Here is an 18,994-nt window from a genome sequence, read left to right on the forward strand (position 1 = left end):
CTCCAGAGAACACGTCTCTGCTCTAGAGTCCAGTGACGGCATGCTTTACACCACTGCATCCCACGCTTTGCATTGCACTTGGTGGTGTAAGGCTTGGATGCAGCTGCTCGGCCATGGAAACCGCTCTGTGATTTTACGTGGTCTACCACTTTGTGGCTGAGTTGCTATTGTTCCCAATTGCTTCCACTTTGTTATGATACCACTAAGAGTTGACCGTGGAATATTTAGTAGTGAGGAAATTTCACGATTGGACTTATTTCCCAGGTGGGAACCTATCACGGTGCCACGCTTGAATTCACTGAGCTCTGTTTGTAAAAGCAGTCTGCATGTCCAAGTGCTTGATTTATACACCTGTGGCCATGAAGTGATTGAACACCTGAATTCAATGATCTGGAGGGTTGTCCCAATACTTTGGCAATATAGTGTATCTCAAAAAGGATGTGTTAATTAATAACACATTTTTTGTGTTATTTTTTATGACACGTTTAACCAAACAATCTCCAACAAAGCAATATGCACACCTGTTCCTAACTGCATTATCATCATCTTGAACACCAAGCTTTGCACTATTATGTCAAAATTTTGTTTTTGTCAGTTATGCAAAATCTGTATTCAACCCTGAAAACAATGAGTGAACTGGGCAACTGAGGCTGAAAAATTCCTGAGAAATGGTGTGTTTATCTTCCTGTTCTTTGTCCTGTACGCGCTTCACTCTTTCAATGAAGTTCTCTGACTTCCTCTAGTGATAAGAACTGACAACTTGGAACACTAACTTGAAGGATTAGCTTCATATGTCTTAGTAAGATGATATTTAAATGCTTAGTTTTAAGCTCTGTAGTTTGAAAACATGCAATACAATGGTGATTGAGAGATGAACAAATGACCCTGATGATCATATTTCTTCGGGGGGAAAGAGGTATGGATAGACGAGTAAACACAAGTTGCTTCAGTCCAGTAAGTGTTAATCTTAAAATATTACTAACAATATCAAAGTTATTCTTAGGTTTACTTGATAAAAATCAGTGCAGATTTGACAGCAGAAAGACACGTGAAGCTCGAGCTGAAGAACAAAGACTTTTACGGTCTAAACTCTCAGACAGACGACAGAAGGACTGGAGGAGATCGAGTGTGACAGGTTTATCAGATCATCTTGATCATTTAGAGGCCTTAGAAATTTGCATATCAAAATATAAGATGGCTTTATAGATAAGTTCAGGAGTTTAACACGTCACGTATTTACTTATTTCACTTCACAAGATCTTTGTCCTCATAAAATATTGCTAAAGACATTGTTCTTTAAGAATTGTAAATTAAATATGTGTTGGAATTGATAAGATTAACTCTGTATTGAGTTAAAATAAAATAATTTGAAATAAAATTTTTGCTGTCAAAAGATGCAAGCTCATTGGATTTTAAGTTTATTTAATATAGATCTGTCAGTTTTCATTTTATTTCACAAAATGCATGAATCAAATTTAAACAAGTTTGCAATATAAAAACAATAAATCTAAATAGATATCAAAATATCAAACTGACTTTAGTAAATGAGTACAGCTGTAACTCTTGTTTCCTCCTGCAGATGTCGCTAGTAACCAGGAAAGTGTCTTATCTTTGACACTTATTAGTCAAACATTACATTATAGACTTATATTATTACTGTGTTTATTTTTATAAAGTTTATTTGACCGATTTAAAACTGCACTACAGAACTTTAGCCTCTCTATTCTCATTCTGTGAATGAAACATAAAATCACATCTCATGTGTGGAGCAGTTTGAAGTCAGCTGTTCTTCATCTACTGTGTTCTTCTTCCTCCTCATTTCAGGACATCAATGTCACTGACATGCATAATTATACATATATGTGCACATACATATACTCACACACACCCATATACTCACATTCCAACCCACAAACATCTATTTTCCTACAAATTTAATGTTAGAATATATAATGGTGACACATTACTATTGACACATCTGAATTATTTAATTACCCTTATAGCAAAGGAAGGCAGGTAGATATAATCTGTAAATTGTGAAAGAAAAATGCAAAAACAACAGATTTTGAGTCAGAAGCTTTAATGACAAGCACTTTTTCAGCACAGATTTGCATGCACAGGATAACGATTTCATTTACAGTACAGTCCAAAAGTTTGGAACCACTAAGATTTTTAATGTTTTTAAAAGAAGTTTCGTCTGCTCACCAAGGCTACATTTATTTAATTAAAAATAGAGTAAAAAACAGTAATATTGTGAAATATTATTACAATTTAAAATAACTGTTTTCTATTTGAATATATTTCACAAAGTAATTTATTCCTGTGATGCAAAGCTGAATTTTCAGCATCATTACTCCAGTCTTCAGTGTCACATGATCCTTCAGAAATCATTCTAATATGCTGATCTGCTGCTCAAGAAACATTTAATGTGTACAATTGTACAAAATATTTGTGTACAATATTTTTTTTCAGGATTATTTGATGAATAGAAAGTTCAAAAGAACAGTGTTTATCTGAAATCTAATCTTTTGTAACATTATAAATGTCTTTACTGCCACTTTTGATTGATTTAATGCATTCTTGCTGAATAAAAGTATTCATTTCTTTCATTTCTTTTCAAAAAAATAAAAATAAAAATTCTTACTGACCCCAAACTTTTGAACGGTAGTGTATAATGCTACAGAAGCTTTGTATTTCAGATAAATGCTGTTCTTTTGAACTTTCTATTCATCAAGGAATCCTGAAAAAAAAGTACACAACTGTTTTCAACATTGAAAATAATCATAAATGTTTCTTGAGCAGCAAATCAGCATATTAGAATGATTTCTGAAGGATCATGTGACACTGAAGACTGGAGTAATGATGCTGAAAATTCAGCTTTGCATCACAGGAATAAATTACTTTGTCAAATATATTCAAATAGAAAACAGTTATTTTAAATTGTAATAATATTTCACAATATTAATGTTCTTTACTGTATTTTTAATTAAATAAATGTAGCCTTGGTGAGCAGACGAAACTTCTTTTAAAAACATTAAAAATCTTAGTGGTTCCAAACTTTTGGACTGTACTGTATATATATATATATATATATATTTTTTTTTTTTTTTCTGGAGTTTAGAGTGTGGCAAATATGAATATTATCCAAACCATCTTGGACAACACATGCTCCAAAAGAAACATGCACACCTGTTCTAGTTAATAACAGATAGTGGAAAGTGGAAAGTGGAAAGCTTGGTGTTGAAGATGATGATAATGCAATTAGGAATAGGTGTGCATGTTTCTTTTGGAGCTCGTGCTCTCAAAACAATGAGTGAACTGGGCAACTGAGGCTGAAAAATTCCTGAGAAATGGTGTGTTTATCTTCCTGTTCTTTGTCCTGTACGTGCTTCACTCTTTCAATGAAGTTCTCTGACTTCCTCTAGTGATAAGAACTGACAACTTGGAACACTAACTTGAAGGATTAGCTTCATATGTCTTAGTAAGATGATATTTAAATGCTTAGTTTTAAGCTCTGTAGTTTGAAAACATGCAATACAATGATGATTGAGAGATGAACAAATAACCCTTCCTCAAAAGATTATGATCATATTTGATACTCATGATTCTTTGGGGGGAAAGAAGTATGGATAGACAAGTAAACACAAGTTGCTTCAGTCCAGTAAGTGTTAATCTTAAAATATTACTAACAATATCAAAGTTATTCTTACGTTTACTTGATAAAAATCAGTGCAGATTTGACAGCAGAAAGACATGTGAAGCTCGAGCTGAAGGAGGTTTGGACAGTTATACTGAAATACTTTTACAGTCTAAACTCTCAGACAGACGACAGAAGGACTGGAGGAGATTGAGTGTGACAGGTTTATCAGATCATCTTGATCATTTAGAGGCCTTCGAAATTTGCATATCAAAATATAAGATGGCTTTATAGATAAGTTCAGGAGAGGTTGTTGCTTCTTTCAGTATTTGGCCGTTTCAGTGTTTTGTTTCAGAATTTCAGCTAGTTAGTAATAAATGCACATTTGCTTTTGATGCAATGACTTTATTAAAACAACACACACACAAGATTTGATTTATTACAGGCCTGTCTTTCATATGATAAGTCACTTTGAATAAAAGCATCTGCCAAAATCATGCAAATGTTTACATTTGGAGAAATTCAAATCCAACAAAGAAAGAAAGAAAACAATCATTATTGCGCTTTAGGCAGAACATTTTCCTCATAGTAACCAGCGTTGGTTATGTTTCCAGCAGGTCTGTACTGACCAACGACAAAAACCGTGTTTCCATCAGTAGCCATCCCAACTCCCAGCTCTGTGGACGACTTCCACACAATCTGGGTGAAATGCCCTGCAGATTATATATATCACAGTTACACAGAGATTATAATAAAGGCCATTAAAATAATGTCAATTTCCTCATTGCTATATATTACAATGAATTCATTCAATCCCAAAACTAATATTACCTGTTTTGGGTTGATGTCCTGGTGTGTCAAAGTTGTAGTCTTTGATCTCACTGTACCACGAGTCTACAGCCTCCTTCCCTGCAACACAGAAAACAATATATGTTTTAAAGTTCTCACTCATTTTGAACATGCTCATTTATTAAGCTGCAGATTTTACCTGTGGGTGTCTTTTTTTGGGAGCTAAAGGCATAAAACACATTCTCCCCATCGCTAGTGTTACTGTGGCTCAACGATTTATTGCTCAGCATGTGTTCTGCCCACTTCTGAGCCGTGCCGCACAGACCCTCACTGTACGTCAGCGCCGGGACCTGATGCTGCGCACGGTACTGGTTGTGAGTGTCCAGGAACTCCTGTTTAAAGCTTTCGTCTGTGGAGAATCAAACAAACACCAGCACTCAAGAGATGGATGGACAGACAGACTTGGATCGATCTTAAAATCGTATTTTTCAACCTGGAAGTAAGCTAGTATCTTTGAATGTGCAAATGTGAGACTTCCAATTCATAGAAAAATAAAGGTTCTTTACTGGCGTCGAAGGTTCCATGAAGAATATTTAACATCCATGGAAACTTTCTATTGCTTTATAGTGGAAAAGTTTCTTTAGATTATTAAAATGTTCTTCACTCTAAGAAAAAAATGGCTGCATGAGAAAAAAAAAAAAAAACCCTTTTGGAACTTTTATATTTATGCCAGTGTGTATATGATTATGAGAATAAAAAATAATATAATAAAAAAATCCAAATGTTTGCAATATCAAGCAGCATAACGGACTGTTTTTGTTCAGGTAAAATGACTGGAAGTGAATGACACCAGAAGCTACTCTTACTTCAGCTTAAAGTTAGAATAATTAAATACAGAAATACATATGAAGATCGCTGACCCACCTGCCATAGCTGAAGAAGTATGAGCTGTAAAAAACAAACATAATTGTTGTTCATATTCATAATAATTAAATATATATATATATATATATATATATATATATATATATATATATATATATATCATCATTTATTGAGTACATGTAGCCTATGTGAACACAACAGATGTTCCTCTCTATGGCTCTTCATACCTTCTCTTGTCCTGGAGTTGTTGGGTTGTTTTGTTCACTCGCTCTGCCTTCAGCACAGATTGATGTGTGTATATATACTGTGACTTTATCTCCTCCTCCTCCTCCTTCACTCTTCAGCTCCATCTCTTTAGTTGAACCTGAGGGTGAAACTGACGCCCCTAGTTTAGAGGGACCGAAAGAAATGTCCAATGGTTTGATTCGCAGGAACTCGCTTCACATGAGCTTTTGTGTTGTTGTACTGTGTGTCTGTGTGTGTGTGTGTGTGTGAGAGAGAGAGATAAAGAGTTGATTCCAGAGAAATGTGAAAGAATTAAACATGGAAAATGACACTCTGAGTGATGTACAGCTGTGAGGAGGTTTACTGTTTCTTGTTAGATAAGTTGAGAGACATTTAAGAACTAGATTGAAATGTTTGACGACTTTGATGTTGGCTTGACAATGCCGTATGAATGTTTGAAAGTTTTTATGATAAATTTATTGAAGTGGAAAGAGAAAGAAATACTATAAATTGCTAGCCTGTTTTAGCATTCGTTGATTTGAGTTTGCCTCCCAATATTTCTCATTTTCAATATCTGTTGATTGTCATTAGCACTGTAAATTATTTTACTGTAAAAAAAAAACTATAATAAATCAGCATACACTAAAGGCAATAAATTATAAATCATGTAGCTTTTTTGGGTCTTACATAAAAATGATGGCACACTCAATTGTCATGAAACTCATACGTGTGATCAGATACATGAAATAATAAAATGCAAAAAAATCTTATGTTAATATTAATATTTATATTAATGTTTGAAAGTTTCTTAAGCTAAATTTAGTGAAGTCAAAAGAAAAATAAATAAAATAAATTGCTATCATGTTTTAACATAGCATGAATTAACATATTGCTATCATGTTTTAGCACATTGCTACCATGAATTCACATGTTGTTAGCATTTTTTTTAACACATTGTTAACATTAATTAGCATGTTGTTAGCATTTGTTTTAGCACATTGCTAGCATGAATTAGCAAGTTGCTAGTATGATTTAACATGTTTTAACATTTTGTTTGCATTTTTTAGCAGGTTGATAGCATGAATTAGCATGTTGCTAACAGAATTTAACATTTTGCTAACGTTTTAGGATGCTCCTAACATAAAATAGCATTTTGCTAGTGTGTTTTAGCATTATGTTATCATGAATTAACGTGTTGCTAGCATGTTTTAACACATTGTTAGCATGTTTCTGGCATGAATTAACATGTTGTAAGCATGTTTTAGCACATTGATAGCTTGTATTATGATGCACTAACATGTTTTAGTACATTGCTAGCATGTTTCTGGCATGAATTAGCATGTTGTAAGCATTTTTTAGCACATTGATAGCTTGTATTAGGAATGCTGCTTACATGTTTTAGCACATTGCTAGCATGTTTTTGCATGTTGCTGGCATTAATTAGTATGTTGTAAGCATTTTTAGCACACTGCTAGCATGTTTTAGCATTTTGCTAGCATTTTTTTATATGTTGCTGGCATTAACATGTTGCTAGCATGTTTTAGCACATTGCTATCGTGTTTTAACATATTGCTGGCATGAATTAGCATGTTGTTAGCATTTTTAACACATTGCTAACATGTTTTAGCATGTTGCTGACATTAACATGTTGCTAGCCTGTTTTAGCACATTGCTACCATGTTTTAACATGTTGCTGGCATTAATTAGTATGTTGTTAGCATTTTTTAACACATTGCTAGCATTTTTTAGCATGTTTCTTGCATGTTTTAACATGTTGCTGACATTAAGATGTTGCTAGCATGTTTTAGCACATTACTACCGTGTTTTAAAATGTGTCTGGCATTAATTAGTATGTTGTTAGCATTTTTAGCACACTGCTAGCATGTTTTAACATGTTGCTATCATGTTTTTACATGTTGCTTACATTAACATGTTATAAGCATGTTTTAGCACATTGCTACCGTGTTTTAACATGTTGCTGGCATTAATTAGTATGTTGTTAGCATTTTTAGCACACACTGCTAGCATGTTTTTACATGTTGCTGACATTAGCATGTTTTAGCACAAAATGCTAGCATGTTTTAGCACATTGCTAGCATGTTTTAGCACATTGCTAGCATGAATTAGCATGTTGCTGGCATGAATTAGTATGCGTTAAGTTGATTTGAGTTTGCCTCCCAATATTTCTCATTTTCAATATCTGGTGATTGTCATTAGCACTGTAAATTATTTTACTGTAAAAAAAAATAATAATTAATAATAAATCAGCATACACTAAAGGCAATAAATGATGTATATGGCACACTCAACTGTCATGAAACTCATACATGAGATCAGATACATGAAATAATACAATGCAAAAAAAAAAAAAAAAATCTTAATGGTCCTAAAAAGATTTCATTTTCTTTCAGAGTCTAAGTATAATTTCATTTGATTTTGGATCACATCTGAGCTGACTGGATCAATGTAGAAATGGTTTCGTTCAGTTATTCATTATTGTTTTGTGTTAATCGACAGCCGTTCCCAGTTCATCTAAGACTCTGATCTGAATGTCAGCTCTGGGTGTTTTGGTATTCGGGTAAGGAAGAGTTTAAAGCTCGTACAGGTTTTAAAATCACATTCCTTCACAGTTAATTGCTTGTTAAAATAATAGCTGGTAAATGAAAGCAGTTCTAGTCACGCAAGTGGCTTTACAAGTCGCCCCAATTAACTAGTAAAACAGGCAAAGACACGAGAATCCCATTAGGTGGCAGATATGACTTCTGTTTTTAAAAAAGTACTTTTAACTTTTAACATAGACTTTAAACTCGACATAGAATCCCCAGATGGTTTAAATAAAAAGAAATATGTAATACGAGACACAAAGAGATCAAATTTACTTTATTTTCACATGTTTGACATAGGTATACTGCAAAAAATAACATCACAAAGTTAAATATTTACTTGTGCATTCATGCAGTCTGCAGTACTTTTATACTGACTTTTACTTAAATATTTTAGATTTTATCCTTTAAACCCACATGATGTTACAGTACAAACACACAACTTCCTTCCATGGAAGACTAAATGAAAGTAGACATAATGACATGCTAGTTTTCAACGACATATGTGAACTGCTTTTGTGTGAACTGTTTCTAATCTATAAGATCATGATCTGCATGAGTGTCTCTGACCAGGAAGCGTGTGCAGATATTAACAGCTGGTATGCGAAACTCCACATTGATAACCATCATTTATTTATTTTGCTTCTATCCAAATGCCATAACACCACAATAATCATAGGACACAACGGCAGTAAAAATTTATCTGAACATTATACAAAACAAGTAAAGTTTGTGTTTGTGAAATTCTCATTGTTATAGTTGCTCTTCGCTGAGGGATTCACATAATAAAGTACGTCTGGGGAATATATTTTGATGTGTTCGGTTACAATTATGGTTTAAGTTCATTGTCAATTATGCAGTCCTTGTTAACTTACTAAGAATTATGTTAAATAATATTGGACGTTTTACATTACTGTTCCCATAAGTGTGATCGTTTCACTGTTAAACTTTTTTTTAGCTATCACAACTTTAAATTTTGCATTAGAATAACTTCCCCGGAAATTAACTTGAGATAACTCAAATATCCAAGTTGTCAACTTCACATTTTAAGTTAGCTAAACTTACCAGGTCAAGAAAATATGATCATATAACACCAATTTTATCATCTCAACACTGGTTACCGATTAAGATCCGTATCGACGCCCGTCCCGAGGTGACTAGAGAGGACTTCAGCTTCAGTTTGGATCCAGCCTCTTAAGAAGACCTCAGATGACCAACACCTGTGAAGAGACGACGCCAACTCCTGCGAGGACTTCAGAAGACGCAATCATCTGGATCAACATGCACATTCCCAAATTTCTATATATCCTAATTATTGTTAATATGTAATTCATTTTTCCAGGAGCTCATTGCTTCTACCTTCAAGTAAATTGCTTACAGTGTTTGTAAATTAATTGCCTAAATTATTACATTATTTCCTAACTGCATTCTTTAAATGTTGACATGCATTCTCTGTAAAGCTGCTTTGAAACGATATGTATCGTGAAAAGCGCTATACAAATAAATGGAATTGAATTGAACAGCACAAATACCTTTTTTCTGAGTTGAGTAAGTTGAAACAACAGAACACAGTTTGACTATTTCATCTTCAGAACAACATGCAACGCAACAAAATAAAAGGTGTGTGATCAAGAAAAACCAAGGATGAATGATGCTTACGAGGTGATGCTTCTTATTCTTAACAACAGTATAAAACAAGTTTTGACAAAAAGTGTTCCAAAAATTCTGTTTATTGTGACATTTGAAGTATTGACATAAGTTTGATTGACAGGCGATCGAACCAATCATGACGCCGAATCTGCTGTTATGTCCGACAAAGCAGTCGGGAGTTAGTAGATTAACGTTGGTGGACTTAAACTTGAAAATGGTGTGTACTGACGTCTTTCTGCAGTTGAAACAACATTCCTTCTGATGTTCATTCATGTTTATTGGATGCACGTCCTGATATTGCTGAGTTAGATGCGTTACATATTTTGTTGATCCTGGAACAACATTCTAGTGTGAAAATTTAGTCTTAACTCTATTCCTACCCCTAAACCTAACCCGACCCATAAGTTATCCCAAAAATCAGAGGGAAATGATAGATGAATAACACTGATGTAGAAGCACCAATTCATGATTTTAAGCCTAAACTTGACATAATCTGTAAACTTGTCCCTCAAATCTGATTGGTTGATTTGAATGTTGTTCCAGGATCAACAAAAATGTTGACCCAGGAACATGTTGAACTCAGCAATAGCAGGTTATGCATTATTTGATGCTATAAATGAACTAGTATGAAGAGATAATCAGTTCCAAAGTGTTCGAAATACTGTTTATTGCGACGTTTGAAGTATCGACATAAGCCTTAATTATTAATGCAACATGCTAGAATAAAGATTGTTTAACTGGTTGAGCACATTTTGAGTCACTATATTTCATTGAGAGGAGTACCTCATTTAACTCAAGCTGATTGAGCCATCTCTACCATCTGGTTGAGGTATGTTATGCCAAAAAAATCCACTAGATGTCAGAGTTTCAATCAACAGCACTTGTTACAACACTTCCTCAAACATGGATGTCAGAAACAAAGAAATCACTCCTGCCATGTGAACTGTTTTTGGTGAAATTTTGCAAGGTAAGCAAATTTTTTTGACATATTACACTGTAAGAGCCCTAACTTTACAAAATTATGTTACTTGGTGACATGAAAAAACTTTAGTATGTTTTTAATAATTTTTCAAAAACATGCTCAACCAAACGGATGATTTGTCACTTAAAGGTAAATGCAGAAAAGCTAAGGTAATGTTTTCAGATCGTTCATTTCTGCAGTCAGAATGGACTATTTGCTGAGAAATATAAACTTCTGACCATTTTTAGCTATGAATATGACAGCTATTGTTATTTCTTCATGAATATGCTGAGATAATTTCTTAAATATGTATTTTTTGCCACTTTTGCTTATTTTTTGAAGTAAATATAATGAATTGATTGAATTAATGTGTGGAAATCATAATTATCAGAGGCAATTACTACTTAAATGACAAATGCTGGTACTAACATTACTAAAATTGTAAGAGATTGTTATTTATGTGTTTGTTGTTGCTTTTTTTTTTACAATTACTAGATGGATGTCAACCGTTTCTATGGTACAAGAAGGTGCACTCTTCAGGCCCTTGCCCCAGAAAACCCCCCAGATTCTGATGCTGAGCTCAGTGATGTTGATGACCCAATAGAGGATCCAAATTATCACCCTGTCTGAGAAGAGAAATGTTCATATGTCTAAAAAAAATAGAAAAATCCTGTTGCACTACCACACTTGATGGCGTTTCTTGAATCATAAAAGCCTAAAATGCCATTATATTACTATCTTTTGCCATTTTGTTTATAGTTTTTGAATGCAGAAAGAATGTAATGTCTTTAGTTTTGTTACTTTTAGTTATTTGTGTTATTTATTTTAGTTTATTGTTAAAAAAAAAAACAAGAAAACATGTAATTTCCTGGGTTAAAATGAAAATCTGAAATATTTTATGGAATAGTTCAGTTAATAAACAAGATTCAATATATAAAACTATTTTATTTTGATTATGTTTTAAAATAAATTAGTATTATAGTTAATATTTTCTGATTTTCATACTATGTGTATGCATTTCATTATTTTACCTTTAAGTGCCATATCAACCATTTGGTAGAGGCCGATATTTTCAAAATTATGGGATGTGTTGAAAAAAAATACAGTGAGTGTGGTAACTAGTGACATAATGAGATAAAAAATGCAAACAAAAAATTTTTCAAATGACTTTTTCTTGGTGGGGCAGTTAAAGGGTTAATAATTAGAGAATAGAAGCACTTTGAGATGAATGTTTGTAATGAAAGAAACTTAGTGAATGTTTTTGTTCTCACAAACATGTAATGAATGAAACTCCAGGTTTAGTGACATGTTTTAGTGTGTACTGTGCACTGGAAAAACAGATGGCTTTGTGTGATGCAGAACCCTGAAACTGTGTTTTTTGCAACCAATGATATCCTAAACAATGATCTGAATGCTCTCTGATTACAGTGCAGGAGTTCACAGGAATGATTGTTATTTGAGAACTGTCAAATAACTTGGTGCCTTTTAATCAGCATGTGGTGGAACGGAAGCCACTATATTTAAAAACAAGCCAAACAAACCGTCCGACGTGTTTGTGGAAATTCTCATCCTGTATGGTTTTGTTTGAGGACCGCTAGTGTCCATTAACCAACTTAAGAGCATTTTATGACAGTGCCGCTCCTTCGGGGTCAGAGGGTTTTACATTACTGCCTGCTGAAGAAGAGCTGCAAGTTTTCTCATCGTTTTTACACCTTTCTGTGTTCAGAGAGTTCCAACATCTTGTTAAATACTGTAGTGACGTCCGTATATGTTTGCATTAAAAGCAGTGACTTGCATTATCTACTATCACAATCTCAAAGTAAACATTGCATTGACTAACAGTCAGGGTTTGGTTTCGTTTTGTCTTTGTTTTCATTGCCTCCACCTTCTTCAGTTGACCCAGTTTTCCCATGAGTTTCATTCATCTGATTCACCGGTGTCTTGTTAATTCCCTCATTAAGTGATTAGTTACCTGTTCTGTTTTACCAATCATCATCTGCCTATTTAAGCTCTGAGTTCTCATCAGTCCTTTGTCTGTCCTTGTTTGGTAATAGTTCTTATGTAACGTTCTCACCTGAGTTTCTCCTGTGTGATTATATTAAAGTCTATTCCTGTTATTCTTCATCTACACAGCAACCCGAGACAAGTAGAACAAGTAGAACAAAATCCCTCTTTTGTTCTTTTTCTACACGCTTTTCTGCAATGTTCAGCTTGACTTTATTCTCATCCACAGTCATGTAAGCGTAAAAATATTAGTAGTATTTAAAAAGAATTGTACAGTATATAATATTCTTGTAATATGTTCCTCTGACCAAACCCAGGTGGATATTAACGAAGCTTTACACTGCAAAACGTGATCTTCTTCCTCTGTATTTCTGTTGTTTTCCAGCACAAATATCTAAACATTCTTAAATTAAGATCCATTTACTGGAGAAGAGCAATGACTGAAAAACGTGTCAAAATGAAGTGAGTTTGTGCTTAAAACAAGAAGAAGAAAAACTGCAAATGGGGTCAGAAAAATCTGATGAATTAAAAAGGAAAACAACTGTTTTTCTAGCTGATTTTTGTTCTTGTTTTAAGCACAAACTCACTAAATTTGTATACATTTCTCCAAAAAAAACTTAATTTTGCTTCTAAGTAAATGTAACTTGATTTAAGAATGTTTAAATATTTGTAGACAGACTGAGGAAGAACATCGTTTCTTGCAGTTCATTTGCATGTGAATTTGTTCATGTTTTATGCAATACCCTTTTGTAATGTGTGTTATGAAGTTGAAATTTTGTTTCCAATCAGTCAGTCAAAGTATAAGCTGATACTTCCATGTTAAGTATGCTTTTGTAAGATATTAAAACAGAAATCACTTTAAGGTCCTCCACTGACTCTGATATGAAACCTAACTGCCAGCATTTCTTGTTTTTGGATATCTGATTATCTGCTTGGCACATCCTTTAAGAAATGCCAGTCGAGTTGAGATGTCTTTGACAAACAGGCATCTATAGACGGTCGTGTGAACGTGGATGATACTTCTGCTGTAATTCAGGTTGCGTGCGAATCTAGATCATTATATTGCAATGAACTGATGTGTGTTGTTGTGTTGCGTCTAGGAAAACTTTCCAGCTTTCATTTTTTTGTTTGCTCTTTTACTTCTGGTATGTGAGACCTGCATGTTACACATAGTTTTGTATCTTATCTGAGTAACAACAAAGAGATGTAAACAAAAATGAGAAATTCTCCTGAAGTGATAAAGGAACTGTTGTTATTCTCACCATTCACTTGAAGTCCACTTGACAGCTGGCAGTGTCTGCAGTTTATTTTCCTGTGGAAACTCTGAAAGAGAAGCAGGTTGTTTGTATTGTTCATACCAAGAGTGACCACTGTGTGGCAGAACATCACCATCAGCGGCATCAGTGTTCCTGTCAAACAAGCAGATAAACTGTTTCACTCTTTTATATTTGTGGATATAATGTGTTATATGATTGTGACTTTGTGTTGCATTCGTGGAGCGTCATAGTTATTTTTTTATGTGTTTGTGTAACATGATTTAACACATAATATTAGTTGAGAATTGACACCACATCCCTTCATGCTGTACTGATCAAAAGTTTGGAATAATTAATACTTTTTAAATGTTTTTGTCTCTTCTGCTCACCAAGGCTGCATTTATTTGATCAAAAATACAGTAAAAAATATAGTGAAATATTAGTACAATTTAAAATGTGAATTCTATGTGAATATAATGTAAAATGCATTTTATTTCTGTGATTCAAAGCTGAATTTTCAGCATCATTACTCCAGTCTTCAGTGTCACATGATCCTTCAGAAATCATTCTAATATGATGATTTGATACTCAAGAAACATTTATGATTATTATCAATGTTGAAAACAGTTGTGCTGCTTCATATTTTTTATAACATACTTTTTTCAGAATTTGTTGATGAATAAAAAGTTAAAAAGAGCAGCATTTATTTAAAATAGAAATCTTTTGTAACAATAGCATTCAAAACACTTTGTAACAATAATTACAAAATAACATTTTGTAACAATAGCATTCAAAACAAAAAATGCTGTTCTTAGAGTTTTTGTCTTGTTTCTAATAAAAATCTAAAAATTCTTAGATCAAGAAGCATTTTAAAAATTATTTTCTTGTTTTCAGGAAAAATAAGTCAAAATTAATTGAGTTTTTCCTTAAAACAAGCAAAATAATCTTATTTCAAACCAAAAATAAGATACATATAATCTTGTTTTCAGTTTAAGATTACAATTTGCTTGTTTTAGGGAAAAACTCACTTGATTTTGATTTATTTTTCCTGAAAACAAGAAAATAATTTATTGTCAAGAAAATGCTTCTTGATCTAAGAATTTAAATATTATGGATATTTTGATTAAAATAAGACAAAAATTCTAAGTAAGAACAGCATTTTTTTGCAGTGAAGTTTGGGGTCATCATTTTTTTCCTTTTTTTTTTTTGAAAGAAATTAATACCCTACTTTTATTCAGCACGGATGTGTTAAATTGATAAAAAGTGATAGTAAACACTTATGTTGTTAGATAAGATTTCTATTTTGAATAAATGCTGTTCATTTTAAATTTTTATTCATCAATGAATCCTGAAAAAAGTATCTCAGGTTATAAAATGATATGAAGCAGCACAACTGTTTCCAAGATTAATAATAAATCATCATATCAGAATGATTTCTGAAGGATCGTGACACTGAAGACTGGAGTAATGATGCTGAAAATTCAGCTTTGATCACATAGAATACAACATTCACATAGAAAACAGATATTTTACATTGTAAAAATATTTCACAATTTTTACTTTATTTATATCAAATAAATGCAGCCTTGGCATAAATAATAATAATAATAATTATATATATATATATATATATATATATATATATATATAATTTTCTTTTTTTCCCCAAAATATTTTACCTTAATTGCTTATTTATTAACAGGATTAAATAAACCTACAATATACATACAGTACACACTAGTTCAACAGGTTTTAGAACGCCAAGACTGCATTTATTTGATAAAAATAAAGTAAAAATTGTGAAATATTATTAAAATTTAAAACAGCTATTTTCTATGTGAATATATAGTAAAGTGTAATTTATTCCTGTGATCAAAGCTGAATTTTCAGCATCATTACTCCGGTCTTCAGTGTCACATGATCCTTCAGAAATCATTCTAATATGCCGCTCAATTATTAATTATTGGTGCTCAGCTATTAATAATGGTCCTTATTATAATCAATGTGCTGCTTAATATTTTTGATGCATTTTATTTTTCTGGATTCTTTGATGAATGAAAATGGCAAGCTTTTATTTGACATACAATATTTTGTAACATTATATTTACTGTCACTTTTGATCAATTTAGTGCATCCTTGTTGAGTAAAAATATTATTTTTTTAACCTAGTCAAAACATATATCCACAAAATCTGCATCAGCACAACTGTTTTCAACATTGATAATAATCATAAATGTTTCTTGAGCATCAAATCATCATATCAGAATGACATGTGACACTGAAGACTGCAGTAATGATGCTGAAAATTCAGCTTTGATCACTGGACATAAATTATATTTTACTATATATTCACATAGAAAACAGTTATTTAAAATGACAAAATCATTTCACAATTTTACTGTTTTTGCTGTATTTTTAACAAATAAATGAAGCCTTGGTGAGCATTAGAGACTTCATTAAAAAACACATTTAAAAAAAAAAAAATCTTAATCAGTCCAAACTTTGACCAGTGTATATCAGAAACTCTGGTTGACTGACATCATGTCCTGTTGTCCAGCATGCTCTTGATCACTAATTACACATCTCAGATAAACCAAAAGGCAATCAGAAGCATAGCAAGAGCCTCTCAGCATGAATGACTCTCTCCAGCTGTCCTTACAAAAGCCTTGAGATGATTAGGTCTAATGTTCTCACTGTTGGCTGTTTGTTGCACAGTCGTGTCCAAAATCAGCCTTTCCTGCTCAAAATAATGTTGGACTGATGTCAACTTTTTAGCATTAGTAATGAGAATTGGGAGGAAAATCTATAACAGCGTTACTTGCCAATTCTCTGTAATTGTAAAATTTACTAGCAATTTCTGAAAGAAAATGGTTTCAAATAAAATCCTACACCAGCAATATCAATTACCCACTTTCATAAGTATATTGTCTCACTTTAGATCGTTACACATTCTAAACTGGACATGAAGTTCTAAAGTGTGAAACATTTTAATGCTTCAGTCTGTTAAAGACTAGAATTCTTGATTTATTTCTCTCAATATCAGAGCAGGTTAGTGTGATAAACAAGAAAATTAGCTGAAAGTTTTGAAAGGATATTATCAGATGTTTAATGCCCGCTATAGCCTGAAGGAGGAGCCGCACTTTTACTGCAGACGAACCTGAGAAAATCAGACCACAGAAATAATTGGAAAAGCAATTCAATACCGATCCTCTCTGTGCAAGACCATTACAATCCTGCTTACCTCAGCAGATACAGACAACACACCATACTAAACTCATACTAAAATTTCATGTTATTCAGTTCACGTCTTCCTAAGATTCAATCTTGTGTGTTGTTCTCAAGGTCACATGTGGAGGAGCAGAGCGGGAAAACTGTTACATATTTATCATTTCCTTGAACATTCTCTCTGTCTTGAGCTTTCGGTGTTGTACTGGTGTGGTGTGCAAAGATACGAAACCAACTGACCGTGAGGCTAAAGAGTGATGATAACACTTACACTTACATTGGTTACATAAACACTTTTGTTTATTAAGCTTTATCTAAAGCTGCTCTAAACGTTTGGCCCTCTAGCGGTGACGAATAAAAGTACACGTAATTTGTGGAGGAACATTGTTTTAGTTCTGCTGATCTGCGCGAATGAATCTGATGTGTTTGAGCCGCACCGATGATCAGTAACAACATCAAAACTCTTCAATAATGAAGACAGATATCTGGAAATAGGCTTCGTCTTGTGCAGGAGAGTAGCTTATACGCTGTTGATTTTTAAAAATCATAAATAACATTAAAAAGTTTTGTATTCGTATCAGATAACGGTGGAAACTATAACTTGGGAAGGATATTTATAGGCAAATAAACCAAAATAAGATTGCCATTGTTTGTTACCAACATAAACATTGTTTTGTGTACCTATAGTGTGATGCTTTGCAAACTATGTTGATTCATGTTTTATTACGGATACTGTTGCTTTTTTATACTTTTTTTTTCTTCCACTGCATATAGTGGTATAGTGGTAGTTTGCTCTTTTTTCCTTTATTTATGGATGTGATGTGAACATGCACGGACTAATTTTAAAGTATGTAATTCCCTAAAAATCCATCCCGACAACTCTCAAATATAAATAATTATTATAGACTTTCCATAATCATTTAAGGTAAGGTAAGGTAAGATGGTTTTATGTCGAACTTGTGCATTATTTAATTTAGAAAAACATTTAATTTCCAATATAAAGTAAAAAAAATAGTACAGTAGCTTTTATTTAAATATATATATTTTTTTACTAAATGTGATATATGGAAGAATAAAGTAAGAAAAATAAGAAACATAAATAAGAAACATAAAATCTAACCTAAAATATATGTTCAAAAGTGTTTAACTGAAGACTGTGTTCTATTACGGACTAAATATACTGTATACAGTGAGTGGATTGATGTTGTTATACTGCAGCGCATGCATTAATTGCTATGACAATTGATTGACATCTGTTCATCTGAGCTTCCTTTTTAAGCCACAGAGAATGACAGTGAGCAAACAGAGAGGAGCCAATCACTGAAACAAACATGGACAGAGAGAGAGAGAGAGGCTTTCTTTTACACTCTGCTTTTGTTCTCGTTCACAAAGACAGTCACAGTTCAGACGATGAGGTGAACCGACCGAAACCTCTTTTTCTGTCTTAGCCATGAGAACACACACAGTGGGGCTTGATGTCTTGCAAAAACACATAAATGCATACATTGCAGTCTAACATCTCCCGTCCTGACCGCACACATCCTCAACATGCCCCTTTGAACCTTGATTTACATCCCACTTGTCTGCAGTGTCAACTTTCATTTCCCTTCCTTCTATAATTGCATAACTTAATAAGCATTAATTTTCATTAGGCACCTGTCTGCCTTTGACAAGAGACAATATCTCGCTCTCGGTCAATCAGTCAGTCGGCAGATGGGTGAGTAGGAAGACAAGCACGATCTCCAGCCATTCATTCTTT

General features: G+C 33.1%; 1 protein-coding gene across 1 annotated transcript; it reads right to left on the reverse strand.

Annotated features, from left to right (window-relative positions):
• Window positions 1-4,026: 4,026 nt before the first annotated feature.
• Window positions 4,027-5,674, reverse strand: im:7150988 (Golgi-associated plant pathogenesis-related protein 1). The gene is made up of 5 exons (XM_048179722.1): window positions 5,539-5,674; window positions 5,351-5,374; window positions 4,626-4,835; window positions 4,469-4,546; window positions 4,027-4,350 (listed from the first exon to the last, which is right to left on the reverse strand). The coding sequence occupies exons 2-5, from the start codon at window positions 5,355-5,357 to the stop codon at window positions 4,193-4,195; spliced, it is 453 nt and encodes a 150-aa protein (XP_048035679.1). The 5' UTR covers window positions 5,358-5,374; window positions 5,539-5,674; the 3' UTR covers window positions 4,027-4,192.
• Between the last annotated feature and the right edge of the window lie 13,320 nt (window positions 5,675-18,994).

Source organism: Megalobrama amblycephala, unplaced genomic scaffold, assembly GCF_018812025.1.
Source record: "Megalobrama amblycephala isolate DHTTF-2021 unplaced genomic scaffold, ASM1881202v1 scaffold331, whole genome shotgun sequence".
NCBI classification, from domain to species: domain Eukaryota; kingdom Metazoa; phylum Chordata; class Actinopteri; order Cypriniformes; family Xenocyprididae; genus Megalobrama; species Megalobrama amblycephala.

Bases quoted from the DNA above. Each gene is read 5' to 3' on its own strand.
- im:7150988 (XM_048179722.1), bottom strand. The intron at 4,547-4,625 runs GTAAAATCTGCA...TCTGTGTTGCAG, and splicing joins CCAAAAAAAGACACCCACAG to GGAAGGAGGCTGTAGACTCG. The intron at 4,351-4,468 runs GTAATATTAGTT...TATAATCTGCAG, and splicing joins AGGACATCAACCCAAAACAG to GGCATTTCACCCAGATTGTG.